An 18,784-nucleotide genomic window follows, 5' to 3' on the forward strand; every position below is an offset into this window, starting at 1 on the left:
CAGATTTTGCTACCTAGTGGTTCTGCCTGCGCATGCGCATGACGACGCGATTGCGTATTGGTATAAAATACAAATACTGTACCTCTGAAATCTTCAATAAAGACGTTATAATACAGTATCGAAATATGCTCCCCATATTCTTAAGAGTTTAAAGTGTTTGCAGAAATGAACAGTATGAGAATAATAGGGGTATTTTTAACGTACAGGCATTTAACCCTATTCTAGTAGTAGCCCCCAAATGCAATTATTAACCTGGAAAAATCACTCCTGCTACGTCTTGCTTTATCAAGAACTAACTCAACTAGTTATGGCAGGGCTGGTAGGTATTGTCTGGGAAATTATATTATAATTTAACAATAAAATTAGTCACACATCCATAGTTCTTGCTCAAATATGTGCTCAAGTGCAGTGGCGGACTCAGAGTGTTTGAAGGGCAGGGGCGAAAAAATAAAAGGGCCACATTCTTGCTCTAGGGGACACATCGTCATAATTTATTGTATGAAGGGGCACCAATTAATTTTTTTCACATGTAAAGGGCAGCCAATGAGGCACTTTCTCTCGTATTCACCACTCTTGAGGGCACTTTTTCAACCATGGAGGCACCAGGGGGGGCGGTCGCCCCCCCTGGTGCCTCCATGGTTGAAAAAGTGCCTTGTGGGAAGTCTGTTGGCAGATGGTTCTACTTAACATTGTGTAAGGTCGTTCTGTTACGCGACTGTCGATCAGATCCAAACCCCTTCCAGTCACCTCAGCTTCACCCTTATCAGATTTCATAGATTAGATAATTAAACCTTGATTGCCCCATGGCGAATTAGTCTTGCACTTGGCATCATAAATCACACATAAGCACAAAGCCACACATTCAGACAATGTTAGACAGACTGACTGACTAAATAATATTAAAAGTCTGAAAAATAGGACTGATTATTTAAAGAACCTAATTCATACTTTAGGGTGTCGCATTACCTGAATTCAACCTATTAATTAACTGAATAATCCTTGGCACAAAAGATGACAGTGCTTTGTTTGTTTTCACATGAGTCCTTCTATTATGCAGACCTGAGGGGAGAAGGGAGGGCTCAGGGAAGAGGGGGTGAAATGGATCATCCAGTATCCTCAAGGCCCAATTAAATGTTTTTCATCAGTAATGTGTGTAATACTTTTCACCTCAGTTCCAAAAAAACTGAGGTTAAATAAAAGTTAAATAAAATAATCTCAACATTGTATCAGCCTTACAACTACGCAATTTTCTCAGATATAAAATCTTTGTTGGCCTTGAGTATCTTGCCAGAGTATTAGCCTTCCATGTCAATTTATTATCTATGATAGTACCTAGGCACAAAGACTCCAGCGCTGCCGCTGGATGCTACCCGCATCCGGAGCCTCTTGGGTCAGGGAGCCGCGAGCGGTGTTCAGGATGAAGGAGCGGATCTAGAGACAAACACCAGGGAGCTGTTGGTTCATCTCCGGCCGAGGAGGACTTTATTTTATCGACAGCGCCAGCAATACGAATACTTAAAATAAAGGGGCTGGATTAGACTTTATAAATCCTTAAACATATTGATAAAAAACTAATGGCATTCATTCAATGTCAGAATAAAAACTGACATACTGTGTCTCGGAGCATCCGAAAATAACATAGCAGTTTTAGTCTAACCATTACAATAATTATAACCGTCCATATTGCGTTTGGCTTTTGCAGAAGGCATGCAAACTGTAGAACTAGTTGACTTGGGATTCTTTGTGCAAATACCAATACGAAACAATTCTGATAACAGTGAAATGTGGGAACCGAAACAACATCAATACTACAAACAAAGGTAGCCAAGAGACTGAGAAAAGAGAATAAATACAAAAGGGATCCGCAAAAATAAAAACAACAAACAAGCAATAAATATCTTGAGACATGGATATGAATTAGGGGGAGGCGGCCGTGGGAACCCAGTGTCACGTATCCAGCGTATCGCCATGGTTACAGGTCCTTCCTCTCTGCCCCACAGGCCTTTAAACAGAGCACGGTTCTAGAAGGAACCTCCCTGGGCTCGGTGAGAGCATGGCATTGCAGCGTATTGCTTAAGACCAACATCGACCGAAATAGAAAGCGAAACATACATTTAAAAAAAAGGGAATTCGCAGCGCTCGCTGATGGCCGACGCGGGGAGGACTTCCTTCTCTCAGCTGTCCCTCGGCCGTTAAATAATGGAAACAAACTAACTGGGTTTCAGATGTGACGGCTGGTGGTCACCTGACACCCCCATCCCCTCCTCGGCCCCGGATCAGGGTTGCACGGAATCATGTGATCGTTTCCTAAGCACATTCCTCGCTGAGACTGCCGCTCTGACCCCTACCTCATTCCTCCCTCGCACACCGAAAACAAACTCCTCACATCTTGGACTGGAAACATGCAGTGTCAGGACCCGTCTGTCTCGTGTCAATACTTCCCCTTCCCAGTTTGTATCCTCTCTTTCTTTTCCTTGTATTCTCTCTCCTTCCTTGTTCATTCTCTCTCTCTCTTTTCATTGTATTCTCTCTTTTTCTCTCTCTCTCTCTTCCTTGTATTTTTTTTTTCTCTCTCTCTCTCTCTTCCTTGTATTTTTTTTTCTCTCTCTCTCCTTCCTTGTCCCTTCTCTCTCTCTCCTTCCTTGTCCCTTCTCTCTCTCTCTCCTTCCTTGTCCCTTCTCTCTCTCTCTCCTTCCTTGTCCCTTCTCTCTCTCTCTCCTTCCTTGTCCCTTCTCTCTCTCTCTCTCTCCTTCCTTGTCCCGCTGTCTCTCTGTCTCTCTCCACTAGCCCCTGAAGTGACAGCAGGTCAGATTTGACCTTGTTCCAAGGGTCTCTGGTTCCACTCCCTGCCCCAGCCCCGGGGCAGGGATTTGGGGTTGAGGCCTTTTTTTACGGGATGAGAGACCTCTAATTACTGTTTCTCTTCCTGAGGTTTTGGGGTGGTGTGTGTGTGTGTGTGTGTGTGTGTGTGTGTGTGTGTGTGTGTGTGTGTGTGTGTGTGTGTGTGTGTGTGTGTGTGTGTGTGTGTGTGTGTGTGTATGTGTGTGTGTGTGTGTGTTTTGGCATTTATGACTGGACCACAAGGGGCGGGGCTTATTCGACTGTACTGCAGTCTCAGCTTTGGGTTTTGTCCGAAGAGATGTGCGAGTGTGTGTTTGGGGACTACCATTGAAGTTGCAGATTAGTGTTTGGTTGTTTTCTATTTACCAAGGAACACTTTGAGTTGGGGTTTGTCACTTTTTCTGGTGTTTTCCCATCCCAAAGCCATTCAGGGGCCTGACTCGATTTTTTCTGCTCCTCTATTTTTGCTTGTACCGTATAGTGTGGTTATTGTCTTACTTCTCTTTTAACCCCCTAGACATTTTTAAGTTTGAAACAGAGCTAACCCTAGCCACTTATAGGGTTGTAACAGAGTCACACACACACACACACACACACACACACACACACACACACACACACACACACACACACACACACACACCCCCTTTGCCTGTCGTGTGTATAACTTGAGGTATATCATACGGCGTCAGTCTCTTCTCTGGAGCGTTCTTGTTTCAGCCTGTTGGGGTTCCACCAACACGACCCCACCCGCTACGGAGGAATCCAGAAGTCTTGGTACTAGTGGGGCAGGGGGTCAGCAGTGGGGGGGGGGGGGTGGCTATTTATCCAACAGCTGTTTCCTCTGTTGTTCCCACAGGGCCTCCAAGTGTTCCGCCCTCTTCAAAGCGGCCTATCACAGAACAGGGGGAGGACAGAGAGTTTTGATTGGCACCCAGTGTGTGGCATGCTCACAGAGAGAGAGAAAAAGAAAGTGTGTGTGTGAGACAGACAGACAGACAGACAGACAGACAGACAGACAGACAGACAGACAGACAGACAGACAGACAGACAGAGAGAGACATAGAGACAGACAGAGAGAGAGGGAGAGAGAGAGACATAGAGACAGAAAGAGAGAGAGACAGAAAGAGAGAGACAGTCTCACCTCATGCTGCTTCCGAAGGCTACTCACAGTCTCCTCTTTCTTCAAGATGGCCGACTTCACTCTGGAACAACAGAGGCAAACACAAAGTATGAATTAGCATACGCGTAATACACGTGTTTCCTGTTCGAAAACAACAGGAAACCAACTGAGATGCTGACCAACAGAATTACTCTATAATAAAAGTAACTAGTTACCAGGGAAAGTAACTATTTGCGTTACTGTAAAAAAAGTAAGTTGCTATATGTCAAAGAATTTGGATTTTGGATTTGGATTTTTTAAATGGTTGAACTGCCCATTCAAGGCCCTGATATTCTTCCAACTGAATTTTAATTTGCGTGGTTGCAAAGGCTGTGGAACATCTGCCGAATACTACAGAAAATGCCAACTTTTCATCAGATTGCTCCGGATTCGCCAGTTCTGCTGCTTAATCGAATCAGTTTGGTTTGTGCGTGTGCGTGTGTGTCTGGCGCGCGTGTCCTGGCTTGTGCAAACATGACTCTGCCTTAGCCAATCATAGTCGCTTATCTCGTTGTTAACCCGCCCAGTCTCCTCACTAGCAGTTTGTGTTTGGAGCCGGGGGTGCGTTCGGATTACGCAGTTTATTCAATCAATTAATAGTAAAGCACCGCATTAAACGTACAGTAATGGTAACGGCGTTGTAACGACGGAAACAGTAATTAGTTAGATTGCCCTGTTACTGAAAAAATAACGGCGTTACCTAACGCCGTTCTTTTAAACGGCGTTATTACAAACACTGCTGCTAAGGCACAAACATGTACCTCTGGAAGGGAAACTTAGATGCATGAGCCTGATTGGTGCAATATAGAAAATAAATTAATACAAATATTATTTATTACAAATATTCGCAGAATACGCCACCACCAATATGGTATAACCCCCCCCCACCTCGCCAATATAACAAACAGTTTTTATTTAACACGCAACACAGAAATGCTAATAAAGCTAAATGAATCGATAGGTTAACCTGTGTCGGCTCAACAAAGCCAGAGGGCAGAAACTGGAGGAGGGCTGTAAGTTCTATAAGCAGTCACCTTGACTCCATGAATGAACGATTCATTGTCATTGAACCAACCGTTACAGCAGAGCTTATAGCTCCACCTGCCCCGTGTAGCATGGAGCGGCTGCTAATAATAATAATAATAATAATAATAATAATAATAATAATAATAATATATTTTATTTATAGTGCCCTTTTCATCCAAAGATCTCAAAGGGCTACAGGTTAAAAACAAACCAAAAGAGTAATAATAATAATAAAAACATCTCATTTTGGGGTAAGCGAGATAACTAAGATAAGCAGCTTTGTTAAAAATAAAAAGGTAAAAAAACCCATCTCAAAGGGGGATGTGCCCCCCCTCACCTCTGGTGGACCTCGGCGAGCTCGGCCTCCTTCTCCCTGCTGACGCGCTCCACCTCCAGCCGCAGCCGGGCGCGCACCTCCGCCACCTCCGCCTTCATGCGCCGGTTCTCCTCCTCCGTGGCCACCAGCCGCTCGGCGAACTCCGTCCGGATCACCTCGGCCAGGCTGTGCCGCTCCGCAGACAGCTTGTCCCGGCTCTGGTCGTTATTGGTCCATTGATTATTGATCGAGTCAGGCAGAAGCTCAATCAGCACTGGGTTTTTTTTGCTTTAATAAAGGTTCTTTGAAATAAGCTGCGATTAAATGAATCAAACCCATCCGCCCACGGCTGAAGTCATTTATTTTTATTATTATTTTCTTAGCTAAATATTATCTTACGACTCCACTCCTTCCCAATGCAACGACATCTATATATCTATCTAAATGTATAGATGTTTATAGATGTATAGATATATATCTAGATCTATCTATAGATCTATACATATAAATAGATGTATATCTATCTATAGATCTACATCTAGATGTAGATCTATAGATCTAGATGTAGATCTATATGAGCTGAGCCAGAGAGGAGAGGCGTGCGGGGCTGTCGAAGGAGCCTCACCTGCACCACGTCGTCCATCTCCTGCTCCGTCTGCTGCAGCCGGGCCCTGAGCCGGTGGAGCTCCGCCTCCGTCTCCGTCTGAAGCTTCCTGAGCTGCTGCTGCTTCTCCACCGCCGCCCGCTCAGACTGCTCCAGCTCTCGCAGCTCCACCTCGTACTGCTCCCGCACCCGCTTCACCCTGGGGGAGGAGGAGGAGGAGGAGGAGGAGAGGGAGGAGGAGGACGAGGTGGAAGAAAGACACAAGCAATGTTGAAGACACCAGAAACTTCAGAAGGCGGACTTCGCCTGAGGGCGGTAGGTGAGCAGGGTGTGATTTGCCGGAGGGGTTGCTTGGGATTTCCCCTTTTCTGGTCTCCATATCCATGCCTCCGCTCAATTATTTCTATCCCCGATGGGATCACTTTGAGGGGAGGGGACAAAATCCCCCAAAGTGATCAATGCTACTCCACCAATAGACCTAAAATATAAGGATTTTAATCTAAGTAAAGGTAACAGTCTTCAGTACGGTAGAACGATGTAATCCCAAACGGACCAGCCACTGTCAGCGCTCCTGAGACAATAGAATACCTCTGTGCCTGATCTACTTTCGAGATAAACAACGTTTCAAAACATCCCTGGTTAAAAAACTGGGTTTTTTTTGTTAAAAAACTGTTTTTTTAACAAATATTTGACCCCTGATGGTAAATATTGCGAAGCTAAAGAGGTGGACCATACTTTCGTAAAGGTGACCAGCTGACCTTGTGTTGAGCTGTTTACTAAGTGTTAATATTTAAACACAGTTCAAAACGTTATGGTCTTATGCGTATCCTCAATGTGTGTCGAAGAGACAGTTATGCCTTTAAAACAGTAAAACGACATAACAATATAACGATATAACGATAACTCAGGCACCATGGGTGCTAGGATGGCAGCTGCACTGCTCCGAGGCTTTGGAACTCCCCCGCACATTCAACAGTCTGACACCCGGTCACAAATCTCGCCTTAAACAAATCTGTTCCAACTGGCACCAGGGTCCCCCCTCATATCCCCCTGTGCTGCTGGTCTTACCCCCCTCCCGCCTGGCTCCCCATTTTGTGTTTTATTCATGCCGTTGGCCAGGCCAGCTCTTGCTGTTTTTAACCCTCGATTGTTTTATGAATTGTAGTGCAAGCTCACGAGATGAGCTCCTGGTTCTTAACGAGGTGAGCCTCTGGTTCTTAACGAGGTGAGCCCCTGGTTCTTAACGAGGTGAGCCCCTGGTTCTTAACGAGGTGAGCCACTGGTTCTTAACGAGGTGAGCCTCTGGTTCCTAACAAGGTGAGCCTTTGGTTCTTAATGAGGTGAGTCTTTTTTTCTTAACGAGATGAACCCCTGGTTCTTAACGAGGTGAGCCTCTGGTTCCTAACGAGGTGAGCCGCTGGTTAAACATTTGCGGTTCTGTGCGGTACAAACCTGTACGAGTAATGTTGACTTTGAATTTGCTTTTGGTGTGCACACAGCTGGAGGATAACACCAGCAGAGGGCTGTCAGCCTATCAGCACTCAGCACACAAAGCCACAGGATAACAAAAGTCCAGGGCTGCTTATCAGCGCTCAGCCAACAATAGGGTAACAATAGATAAAACAATACAAATGTGGGTGTGTTTGCGATGGCTGGTTGAATCAGCCTCCCCCGAGTCAGACTGATTCAGACTGATTGGACTCTTTGGTCTTGGTGAGGCTGCCCACTTGTGGTGCGTTGGGTAATGAATTCCCCCTGGTCAAACCATGCATCAACAACACTCAGCAGGGGATGAACCTCTACAATAAACCCTTCTCCAACACCTCCACCCTGGTCTCTCTGTCTGGAGGACTCAGCTCAGGAGGTATAGCAGTGTCTTGTAACCGAAAGGTTGCTAGTTCGATCCCCAACTCCTCCTAGCTGAGTGTTGATGTGTCCCTGAGCAGACTTAACCCTGACGAGCAGGCTGTCGCCTTGCATGGTTGTCTCTAGGGTAGGTGTGTCTCCCCCTCCCCTCTCTCACCTGTTCTCGGCCGCCCTCTCTCTCTCTCTCTCTCACCTGTACTCGGAGAACCTCTCTCTCTCTCCCCCTCTCTCTCACCTGTTCTCGGCCCCCCCCTCTCTCTCACCTGTTCTCTGCCGCCCTCTCGCTCTCTCTCCTCCCCCCTCTCTCTCCCTCTCTCTCACCTGTTCTCGGCCACCCTCTCGCTCTCTCTCCCCCCCTCTCTCTCCCTCTCTCCTCCCCCTCTCTCTCACCTGTTCTCGGCCGCCCTCTCGCTCTCTCTCCCTCTCTCTCCCCCCCTCTCCCCCTCTCTCTCACCTGTTCTCGGCCCCCCCCCCTCTCCTCCCCCGTCTCCCCCTCTCCCTCACCTGTTCTCGGCCCCCCCCCTCTCTCCCCCTCTCTCTCACCTGTTTTCGGCCGCCCCCCTCTCTCTCCCCCCCTCTCCCCCTCTCTCTCACCTGTTCTCGGCCTCCCCCCTCTCTCTCCCCCCCTCTCCCCCTCTCTCTCCCCCCCTCTCCCCCTCTCTCTCACCTGTTCTCGGCCCCCCCCCCTCTCCTCCCCCGTCTCCCCCTCTCCCTCACCTGTTCTCGGCCCCCCCCCTCTCTCCCCCTCTCTCTCACCTGTTTTCGGCCGCCCCCCTCTCTCTCCCCCCCTCTCCCCCTCTCTCTCACCTGTTCTCGGCCCCCCCCCTCTCTCCCCCTCTCTCACCTGTTCTCAGCCCCCCCCCTCTCTCTCCCCCTCTCCCCCGCTCTCTCACCTGTTCTCGGCCACCCTCTTGCTCTCTCTCTCTCTCTCTCCCTCTCTCTCCCCCCCCTCTCTCACCTGTTCTCGGCCCCCCCCCTCTCTCTCCCCCTCTCTCTCACCTGTTCTCGGCCTCCCCCCTCTCTCTCCCCCCCTCTCCCCCTCTCTCTCACCTGTTCTCGGCCGCCCTCTCTCTCTCTCCCCGGCCGCTGCTCTCCTCCTCCTCCAGCCTCCTGATGGCGAGCTCTATCTCCTGGTCGCGGCCGCGCCGCACCTCCTCCTTCAGCTCCCGCTCCCGGCCCAGCAGCCACGCCTCCTAGGGACACACACACACATACACACAGGGTCAAACATACACACACACACAGGGTCACACACACACACGGTCACACACACACACACACACAGGGTCACACACAAACACACACACAGGGACACACACACACATAACAGGAAGCTCGTCGCCTCTCTCCGTCGGGGGGGGAAGTTAATCTCTGGCGTCACTCGTCGCTCTCGACGGGAGCGACGAGTGACGCCTCCGAACTCCTGCGCCACACAGGGCCTATTGTGGAGGTTGGAATTCGAGTTCAGCGCGCGTGGGCGTGCGTGCGTGCGTGCGTGCGTGCGTGCGTGCGTGCGTGCGTGCGTGCGTGCGTGCGTGCGTGCGTGCAGGCTTCCGGCCCGGTGCAGAGGGCTGGCCCTGAGCGGCCCCCGTGGCCTCAGCCAGACAGGGAGGAGATATGGAGTAAAAAAAGCGTCCCCAGAATGCAGGGGACAGGAGACACACACACACACACACACACACACACACACACACACACACACACACACACACACCCCCACACACACCTCTCTCTTCATGTAGTTCTCCTCCCACGTCTGCTTTTCGATCTCCATCCGTTCCTTCAAAGACCTCATCTCCACCTGGGGCCGAACGAACAGTAACCAGTTAACCATCACCCACCCAGGGCTGAGCCCCGCTGGGGGGGGGGGCAGAGGGTCCGGGCCACAGCCCTCCCCGGGCCTGGTTGTCCCTCCCCAGGCCTGGTTGTCCTTGTACTGTACTGTAGTGTAGTGTACTGTACTGTACTGTACTGGATCGTACTGTAGGGCAATTCACTGTACTGTACTGAACTGTTGTGCATCATACTGTATCGTAGTGTAATGTAGTGTACTTTATCGTTCTGTATCGTAGTTCAGTGTAGTGCTTGGCACTTGGTTCTATGAACATCCTTACTGTACCGATCACAGCGTCTGCTCAACGCCCTGAATGTTAATGCAAGGTGTAGAGCGCGGGCCGGGACCCCCTGATCCCCACAGAGCCGCGGTCCTGCCCCGTACCTGGTGCCTCCTCTCCTGCTCCTCCCGGCTCCTCTCCAGTTCCTCCCGGAGGGCGTGGCACGCCAGGGAGCTGTTGTCCTCCAGCGTCCGCCGCAGATCCTCCAGCTCCGCCCGCTGCCTGCAGACCGGCCCCGATGTTAGGACCCCCAGGCTGGCAGACCCACCCCGATGTTAGGACCCCCAGGCTGGCAGACCCACCCCGATGTTAGAACCCCCAGGCTGACAGACCCACCCCGATGTTAGGACCCCCAGGCTGACAGACCCACCCCGATGTTAGGACCCCCAGGCTGACAGACCCACCCCGATGTTAGGACCCCCAGGCTGACAGACCCACCCCGATGTTAGGACCCCCAGGCTGACAGACCCACCCCGATGTTAGAACCCCCAGGCTGACAGACCCACCCCGATGTTAGGACCCCCAGGCTGACAGACCCACCCCGATGTTAGGACCCCCAGGCTGACAGACCCACCCCGATGTTAGGACCCCCAGGCTGACAGACCCACCCCGATGTTAGGACCCCCAGGCTGGCAGACCCACCCCGATGTTAGAACCCCCAGGCTGACAGACCCACCCCGATGTTAGGACCCCCAGGCTGACAGACCCACCCCGATGTTAGGACCCCCAGGATGAGGCTCAGGTCTTTACCGAGTCCCAGCACAAACACGCCGCTGCTTCAGAACTCCCCCAGAACACGGGGAACGGCTTGGCTCAGGAGATAGATTGGGTTGACTGGTCACCGGAAGGTTGCCGGTTCGATCCCCGGCTCCTCCTAGTGTCGAGGTGTCCCTGAGCGAGACGCCCCGCCCTGACTGCTCCTGACGAGCTGACTGTCGCCCTGGGGGGTTGACTCCGCCGCTGGTGTGTGGACGTGTTTATTAACCGTTGATCAGTCGCTTCGGATTAAAGCCAAATGCCCCAAATAAAAGTAAATGTAAAATATAAACGTCAACCAGTGAAGTGTTTTGGTTGAATGTACGGTGAGAGATTGGGAGAAGCCGTTCTAATAATCGTAATCGTAGGAATCCACATTCAAACCCCTTTTCAGCACCTCTACGGTCTCATAGCCCAAAGCCAAGTGTGTCAGTGCTGTTACACTGCCCTCCAGCTAGAGCCCTGCCCTGAGGCAGCGTGGTCCATCGTAGCTAGAGCCTCCACGCTCGTCACTGCAAATAACACTGCATTGATCCCCAGGTGGGAAAATGCAGGTGTTAACGGTGTTCACGGGAATAACGGTGTTCACTCTGCAGACATTGCTGTAACAACCACCCCAGGGCAGGTTGTTCTCTACCTCAAAGGAGAAATGATCGACGTTTTATTGGCACGTTTCCCGGGTGACCGGAGCAGCGTGAAGCCGAGGACCCGGCCCCAAACCAGCGCTTTGTGTTTGCACAGCGTCTGGCTCTCCACCAGGCTCTCCTGCGCAAGCGGCGCAGCGTGGCGTGTCTGAGATACGTGTCATTGATGAGGACGAAGGGGCCCTAAATGTTGCTCAATGAGGAGAGGTTAAGCTTGAGACCTAGAACCTTTCGGGCGAAAGTCAGGCCATCTGATAATTGTAAGTCGCTTTGGATAAAAGCGTCTGCTAAATGCCCTAAATGTAAATGTAAATCTGATAAGAAGACTGCCCTGCTCTTTGTATGAGGTGTGGTGGTGTGTGTGTGCTCGGGTAGCGAGGTGAAACCGTGGTAATGAGGACGCTGTGGCCCTACCGAGCGGCCAGCTGGCCCAGCCGCTCCTTCTCCTCAGACACCTCCTTGTACAGACGCCTCCTCTGCTGCTGCAAGGACATCTCCTCCTCCTGAAGCTGCTGCTCATACCTGACACGCACACACACACACACACACACACACACACACACAATGCTGATTATCATTTATGATGGTTCGTTGCTGACTGGCAACACCAAAGCGGAACCTCCCCGATTCACGTCAAGCTGATCTAGGACCGGGGGAGGCGAAGGCGCCTTTTAGGGGAAGTGATGAACTGGAAGATTGCATCAGCTGCCGGTCCTCTGTTGCTTTTCAATAGACGGGGGCCGAAGGAATGCAACAACAACCCAAAGACATCCATTGTCCTCATGGTGGTGTGCCGTTAACAGGTTTAATCCACACGGGGGGGGGTGGACTGTGCTACACTGGTGCCCCCCGCGGGTCAGTCCCTACCTGGGAGGGGCAGCACGCACGACCTGAAAGCACTCATCAAAATACAGTCTGACGCCCATAGAAAGAGATCGATTGTGGTCACTTAAAAAACCCTTGCTTCTCTTTATTATTCACTGACTAAATGGTGGAATAAGGGTTAGAGTTAGTGTAACCCAGGTTACTAGGCCCTTATCCTAGTCCAGCTATCAGTTAATTGATTAGATCAATAAATTAATAAATGATAAATAAATAAATGTGACAGAAATAAATAAATAGTTGATTTAAAATAATCTTACATAAAATGAATAAATAGGATTTATGATAAAATCATAAATATGTCAATAAATAGATTTAAAAGATTAATATACGCAAGTTTATTTACATCTGTTTTAAAAAGAATGTTTTGTTTATTTCAAGTGTGGCGAATGTGCCTTTCTGGAAGTGTAAAAGATTCAGGTGACATGAGGAGTTCGCGCGATGTGAAGCGGAGTAACCAATCAGACGCCGTCAGGGTGTACGTGCAGGCGTGTTGTTTTTTTTTCTCCCTCTCTGCCGGACCGTCGTCGAGGTGGCTGCATGCTAAGCTTCGGCTGCAGATATTACCGTTTTTGTGAAAGACAGATATTCCAAAGTCTGAATTAACTTTATATCGTCGGCGCAGAGAGCGAAGTCTTTTTCTTTTGCCGTGGTTGGAAGCGGACCGTGTGTTTGTGACGGAGACGGAGGAGAACGTGAGTGCTTATTAGCCGCTACGGCGCTAGCTCCGACCATTAGCCACATGTACTTCGCTAAATTATATTTTTGAGGTTATACATTACTAAACTCCCATGTCCCTGTCTCTTAAAAAAGCGGAATCTGGACAGACGAGCCGTGTATTCTTCCTTGTACCCGGAGTGTGTGTGTGTATGTGAAGTTGAGCCTCTGGTGAGTAGCCTGAACTTAATTGATAAAAGTCTGATGAACGGAGCTGAAATGTGCATCTGCTAATGTTAATATGGATTAGTGAGGCATTAAATTCATGTGTATAGTGTTTTGTTGTTATAATATAATATAAAATTGTTTTATATTACGGTGTTTATGTACATTATTCCCCGCTCTGTATTTTCTCTGAGAGTGAACGGCGGTAGAGAAAAAAAGAGGAAAAGAGAGGGGATGAATGTAAAGAAATATTCCGCCATTTTGGCTCATGTTGATGTTTATATTGTGTTCAGTTCATTTAAAAAGCACAGTAAAAAGTGGTTAAAACAATTATTAAGAAACAATGTTATAATATACATGTATAAATATGTGTTTATATGCATTTATTTACATTTAGAAGTATATTTTATTTACATTAATGATATAGTAACCCCTTCTTTTGGCCTTTATAGGCCGGGTTTTTTTTCTTTGGTATGGATTCCTGGGTTTGAGATCTACACAAAGACTACTTCTTCTGCTGAGGATTTCCTCCTGTTCTGTAAGGTAGAAGGGACCTCAGTGGTCGTGGCGAGCTACCCAAAACAGAGACTGTGATAAATTCAGAGACTGAATTTATTGAAAACTGTGGTCGATATCTCATGTGTGTGTTGACACTGTAAACATTTTATTTTTATTTTATTTCTTTATTCAAAACAATATAACACACTTAAAACTTACCTGTTTGTCGTGTCAATTCCTTACTCTGTCACTCAATGCATTTGCCAGTACCCCTTTCTCCTAGAGCGATCTAGACTTCTGTTTTACTAGTCCACGAGTTAATTAATGCACTGATAAAATATCTGTATCTCTTAGTTTTAAAAAGCAACAATTAGAGCTAAGGCGGGTTACAGAACTTGGCGAGCTAGCCAGGAGAAAGTGGAGTATTATTGAGTGACACGAGTAAAAGGGTAAGCAACAGTATAGTACAATGGATATAGTGAAAGATGAAAAGATAAATGTTCGTAACTCAGTTATTGTTATTGGGTTAACTCAAACTGAAGTAGATGAGGAGCTTGAGAGCCACCTGAAACACTATGGCTCTATTAACAGAGTACTAGTCGTTGATGATCCAAAATCAGAGTATCATCTCTGCTCCATTGTGGAATTTGCAAATAGCTCTGCAATGCACACATTTAGACCTATATTGCCAAAAGAGTATCAGAGCTCAGCTAATGCAAATGTTACCTTTAAGGTGCTCTCCTTAGATAGTGTTTACACTAGCACTGCTAGCAGCAGCGCCACCAAGGGGTATCTTGAGGAACTGCAAGCCATAGCTGATAAAAGTGGGAAGTCATTTGAAAGTGTACTTAAAGAGGAACTGATGAAGATGAGTGCAGGCAAAGTTGTGAACCTCCCCGCTGACACTGAACCAGTCGAAGACTCTCAGTTAAACACATCTGATGCAACTGGTCAGGAGATTGGAAATATTAAAGCGCCACCACAGGTCATGCAACAGCCCTCTTTTCTGCTCGGATCTGTCTCACCTGAGATAATCAGGAACTTACCAGCTGTGTTCCCACCATCTCCTCCACCCAGTCGTGATCAGCGTGGATCGAGAGGTGATGCCCGAGCAGCATCAACACCAGCTCTGCCAAGGCCCGAGGCGGCTACTCCGAGTCCACAGGTGATGTCCTTACCTACCAGTGTGAATGGTCAGTGGCAGCCTGCTGGCTTGACAGCCGCTCCATCGCCTAGCATGGCTGCTAACTTGAACACTCAACACCCAGCGTCACAGTCCATCAAAGCCAGTGGTAATGGTGACAGTGCTGCAGTGACACATTCAGTACTTACCATGAGTGATGTTAATCCTGCTGCTGTACAACGGGTCGTTGTTGAACATGTCATGCGAGCTAATGAAGCTATGTCTCCCATGCACTCTTCATTTCGCCTCAGACCTTTCTCTGGGAAGTTTCCTCGTCCGAACAGTGAACTTGACTTTGATACTTGGAGAGCAAATGTTGATTTATTCTTGACAGATCCCTCCATGTCTGACCTGCACAGAACACGCAAGATCTTGGACAGCTTATTGCCTCCAGCTACTGATGTTATCAGGCATGTCAGCCCTCAAGCTTTGCCATCAGTGTATCTTCAGCTACTTGATTCAGTCTATGGCTCTGTAGAGGATGGAGATGAGCTGTTGGCTAAGTTTATGGGGACACTGCAGAACAACGACGAGAAGCCTTCTGATTATCTGAATCGCTTGCAAGTAGCTCTGAGTGCTGTGGTCAAACGGGGTGGTATCGCAGAGAGTGAACGAAACCGCTACCTCCTGAAGCAGTTCTGTCGAGGCTGCTGGAATGATGGCTTGATCGCCGATCTCCAGTTGGAGCGGAAAACAAATGCACCGCCTTCGTTTGCTGAACTGGTGCTTCTGATCAGAACAGAAGAAGACAGACAGGCAAGTAAACATAACCGTATGAAAAAACACCTTGGACTACACAAGCCAAGTCCTGCTGTCCCAAAGTTCAGAGCTGCATCACAACAGTTAGCTGCATACAGTTGTGCTACCCCTGAGAAAGAAGTAACTGATACTGATGTCTTAAAGAAACAGCTTAACGAGATACAAGCCCAGGTTGCTGTCATGTAGACTACAACCCCACGTAGAACCAAAGTCAACTATCCTGACACAACTGAAATCAGCACATTGAAAAGACAAATTACTGACATTCAAGCACAGGTAGCAGATATGAGGGAAGCAACTCAGGAAGCTAAAAGCGATCACCTAGAAGCAACAGAGATTAAAGCATTGAAACATCAGCTTGCCTTTCTTCAAGCACAGGGGAATCCACCCCAAGTTCAGAGTCATCAGATACCATCGCCTGCATTCTCAAGAGACTTCTCCATGACAGCTCGACACCAGTCGCCCAACAAGAGAGTGAGTGAACAGTCCAGTTCAGGGCCATCAGCAAACAATAGGCCCCGCCCATGGTACTGTTTCCGCTGCGGTGGAGACGCTCACCTGGCAGTCAACTGTGAGAGAGAACCCAATCCCCTCCTTGTCGAGGGAAAGAGACAGCTGCTTAGAGAGAGACAACGGCAATGGGATCAGCAAAATGGCAGCACTAACATCCAGCAGTTAAACTACTAGAAGCCCCTGTTGCAGGGCAAACAGGGACTAAAAGATCAACCAAACGCCCTAGAAAAACAAAGCAAGTGGCTAGCAAGTGTGGTAATGCTAACACCACCTCCACCATACTGCCGCCCAAGCTAGTTGGAACAAAGTGCACTGCTCAAGTCACTATTGAAGGCCACAAAGTTAATTGCCTGCTAGATACGGGATCTCAGGTGACCACTATCCCGCTGTCCTTTTTCCAGACTCACCTGTCCCATCATTCCTTAAAATCCTTGGACGACCTTTTGGATGTGGAGCTGCAAGTAGAGGGAGCCAATGGACAGGCCGTGCCTTACCTTGGGTACGTAGAACTCAACCTGTTGTTTCCAGAGGAGTTTTTGGGAAAAGAGACTGAAGTCCCTACGTTAGTGTTGGTTGTCCCCGATGTGAGCAGTGTGCCCCAAATCCTCATTGGCACCAATTCATTAGACGTCCTCTATTCCAGCTATGTTGAAAGGCATGATTGTCGCCCTCAGTCATTCCTTCCTGGCTACAGAGTGGTTTTGAAAATCCTTGAAGTACGGAAAAAGCAAGCAAGTACTGGAGCTCTTGGGCTGATCAAGGCGCGAAGTAACACCCCCGAAGTGGTGCCAGCGGGCAGCACAGCCGTTGTGGAAGGGCAGGTCCACATGAGTGGTGCTCACCAGGACAAGTGGGCAGTTGTAGAGGCCGCATCGTTGTCGTCCCTTCCTGGCGGATTGCTGGTTGCTAGCTCCCTGTGCACCTTACCTGTCAAGCGCCCTTGCTCGATGTCAATCCTGCTGAGGAATGAGACCCAACATGACGTCACCATCCCTCCGAGGACAGTGTTGGCTGAAATTCACGCCGTTCAACAGGTGATGGGGAAGGATCCCTCCGCTGACTTGACCGCTCCTGAAACCAAAAAGATGGAGTTTGATTTTGGGGATTCCCCGTTACCACCGGAGTGGAAAGAGCGAGTCACAGGGCTGCTCAATAGCATGCCTGAGGTTTTCTCTCAGCACGACATCGACTTTGGTCATACCAACAAAGTAAAGCATCACATCAAGCTGAGCGACAACACTCCTTTCAAGCACCGACCCAGACCCATCCATCCACACGATGTAGATGCAGTTAAGAAACATCTTCAAGAGCTGCTAGATTCTGGTGTCATACGTGAGTCCGAGTCCCCCTTCGCATCCCCCATCGTTGTCGTGCGGAAGAAAAATGGCTCTGTGAGGTTGTGCATCGACTTCCGGAAACTCAACTCACAGACCATAAGAGACGCATACGCTCTACCAAACTTAGAGGAAGTGTTCTCCCTCTTGACTGGCTCGAAATGGTTCTCAGTCCTCGATTTAAAATCGGGCTATTACCAAGTCGAAATGGAAGAGGCTGATAAACAGAAGACTGCGTTTGTGTGCCCCCTGGGTTTCTGGGAATTTAATAGGATGCCCCAGGGGGTTACCAACGCGCCGAGTACGTTTCAGCGATTGATGGAGAGATGTGTAGGAGATCTCAACCGCAAGGAGGCGCTGGTCTTCATCGATGATCTCATCATCTTCTCGGATACCTTGGAGCAACATGAGTCAAGATTACTACAGGTCCTCAACCGACTTAAAGAGTATGGTTTAAAATTGTCATCAGAAAAATGTATGTTTTTCCAAACCTCCGTTAAGTATCTTGGTCATATTGTCTCCCAGCACGGAGTTGAGACAGATCCGCAGAAGATTGAAGCCTTAAAGACCTGGCCAGTACCTGAGAACCTCAAACAGCTGCGCTCTTTCCTGGGTTTTTCTGGGTACTATAGACGGTTTGTGAGGAACTACTCAAAGATCACCAAACCTCTAAATGACCTCACAGCAGGGTACCCACCTCTCAGGAAACACAGTCAAGGAAGAGGAAAAACTCACCTGTACTTCCATCCGAAGGAATCCTTTGGGAAGAGGTGGACTCCAGAATGTCAGAGAGCGTTCGAAGAGATCATTGACAAGCTCACCACCGCACCTGTTTTGGGATTTGCAGACCCCAAACTCCCATACGTCCTTCACACTGACGCGAGCACGACAGGGCTTGGTGCGGCTTTGTATCAAGAACAAGATGGACGGATGAGGGCTATCGCTTTTGCAAGCAGAGGTTTGACAAAGAGTGAGGCGAAATACCCTGCTCACAAATTGGAATTCCTCGCGCTAAAGTGGGCTGTCACTGCTAAGTTTAGTGATTACTTGTACGGTACCGACTTCACTGTCGTCACCGACAGTAATCCCTTAACTTACATCCTGACTTCCGCGAAGTTGGATGCCACGAGTTACAGGTGGTTATCAGCTCTATCGACATTCAACTTCAAGCTCCAATATAGAGCAGGAACTCAGAATCAGGATGCAGACGGACTCTCTCGTCGACCACATGGGGAGCTCCTGGATGATGCTGTGTCGAGGAAAGAGCGTGAAAGGATCCAACAGTTCACTCTACATTACCTGAAGGATCAGGAGAGTCCCGATGTTGTTCTCCCAGATGCAGTGAAGGCCATATGTGAGAGGCATGATGTTGAGTGGTCTCACAAAAACTCCACATGTCCATCA

The 18,784-nt window shown here is 48.8% G+C and overlaps 1 protein-coding gene and 1 long non-coding RNA gene across 3 annotated transcripts in view; one reads left to right on the forward strand and one right to left on the reverse strand.

Annotated features, from left to right (window-relative positions):
- Positions 1 to 1,534: 1,534 nt before the first annotated feature.
- Positions 1,535 to 18,784, reverse strand: part of cep131 (centrosomal protein 131) — a 41,888-nt gene continuing 24,638 nt past the window's right edge. Inside the window, exons 20-27 of the mRNA XM_079756661.1 lie at positions 11,744 to 11,851; positions 10,034 to 10,151; positions 9,542 to 9,616; positions 8,866 to 9,008; positions 5,971 to 6,148; positions 5,367 to 5,563; positions 3,986 to 4,046; positions 1,535 to 3,733 (exon numbers count right to left, since the gene is read on the reverse strand). Coding sequence (XP_079612787.1) covers positions 3,662 to 3,733; positions 3,986 to 4,046; positions 5,367 to 5,563; positions 5,971 to 6,148; positions 8,866 to 9,008; positions 9,542 to 9,616; positions 10,034 to 10,151; positions 11,744 to 11,851 — 952 coding nt within the window. The 3' untranslated portion in view covers positions 1,535 to 3,661. The remainder of the gene's footprint in view (positions 3,734 to 3,985; positions 4,047 to 5,366; positions 5,564 to 5,970; positions 6,149 to 8,865; positions 9,009 to 9,541; positions 9,617 to 10,033; positions 10,152 to 11,743; positions 11,852 to 18,784) is intronic.
- Positions 12,792 to 13,809, forward strand: LOC307090116. Of its 2 annotated transcripts, XR_013812642.1 has the most exons (3): positions 12,792 to 12,906; positions 13,025 to 13,099; positions 13,546 to 13,809. It is a non-coding gene; the product is annotated as an uncharacterized lncRNA (long non-coding RNA). The 2 variants fall into 2 exon arrangements; XR_013812641.1 differs by having other exon boundaries at positions 13,025 to 13,809.

This window comes from Pollachius pollachius (assembly GCF_949987615.1).
Source record: "Pollachius pollachius genome assembly, chromosome: 19".
Lineage (NCBI taxonomy): Eukaryota > Metazoa > Chordata > Actinopteri > Gadiformes > Gadidae > Pollachius > Pollachius pollachius.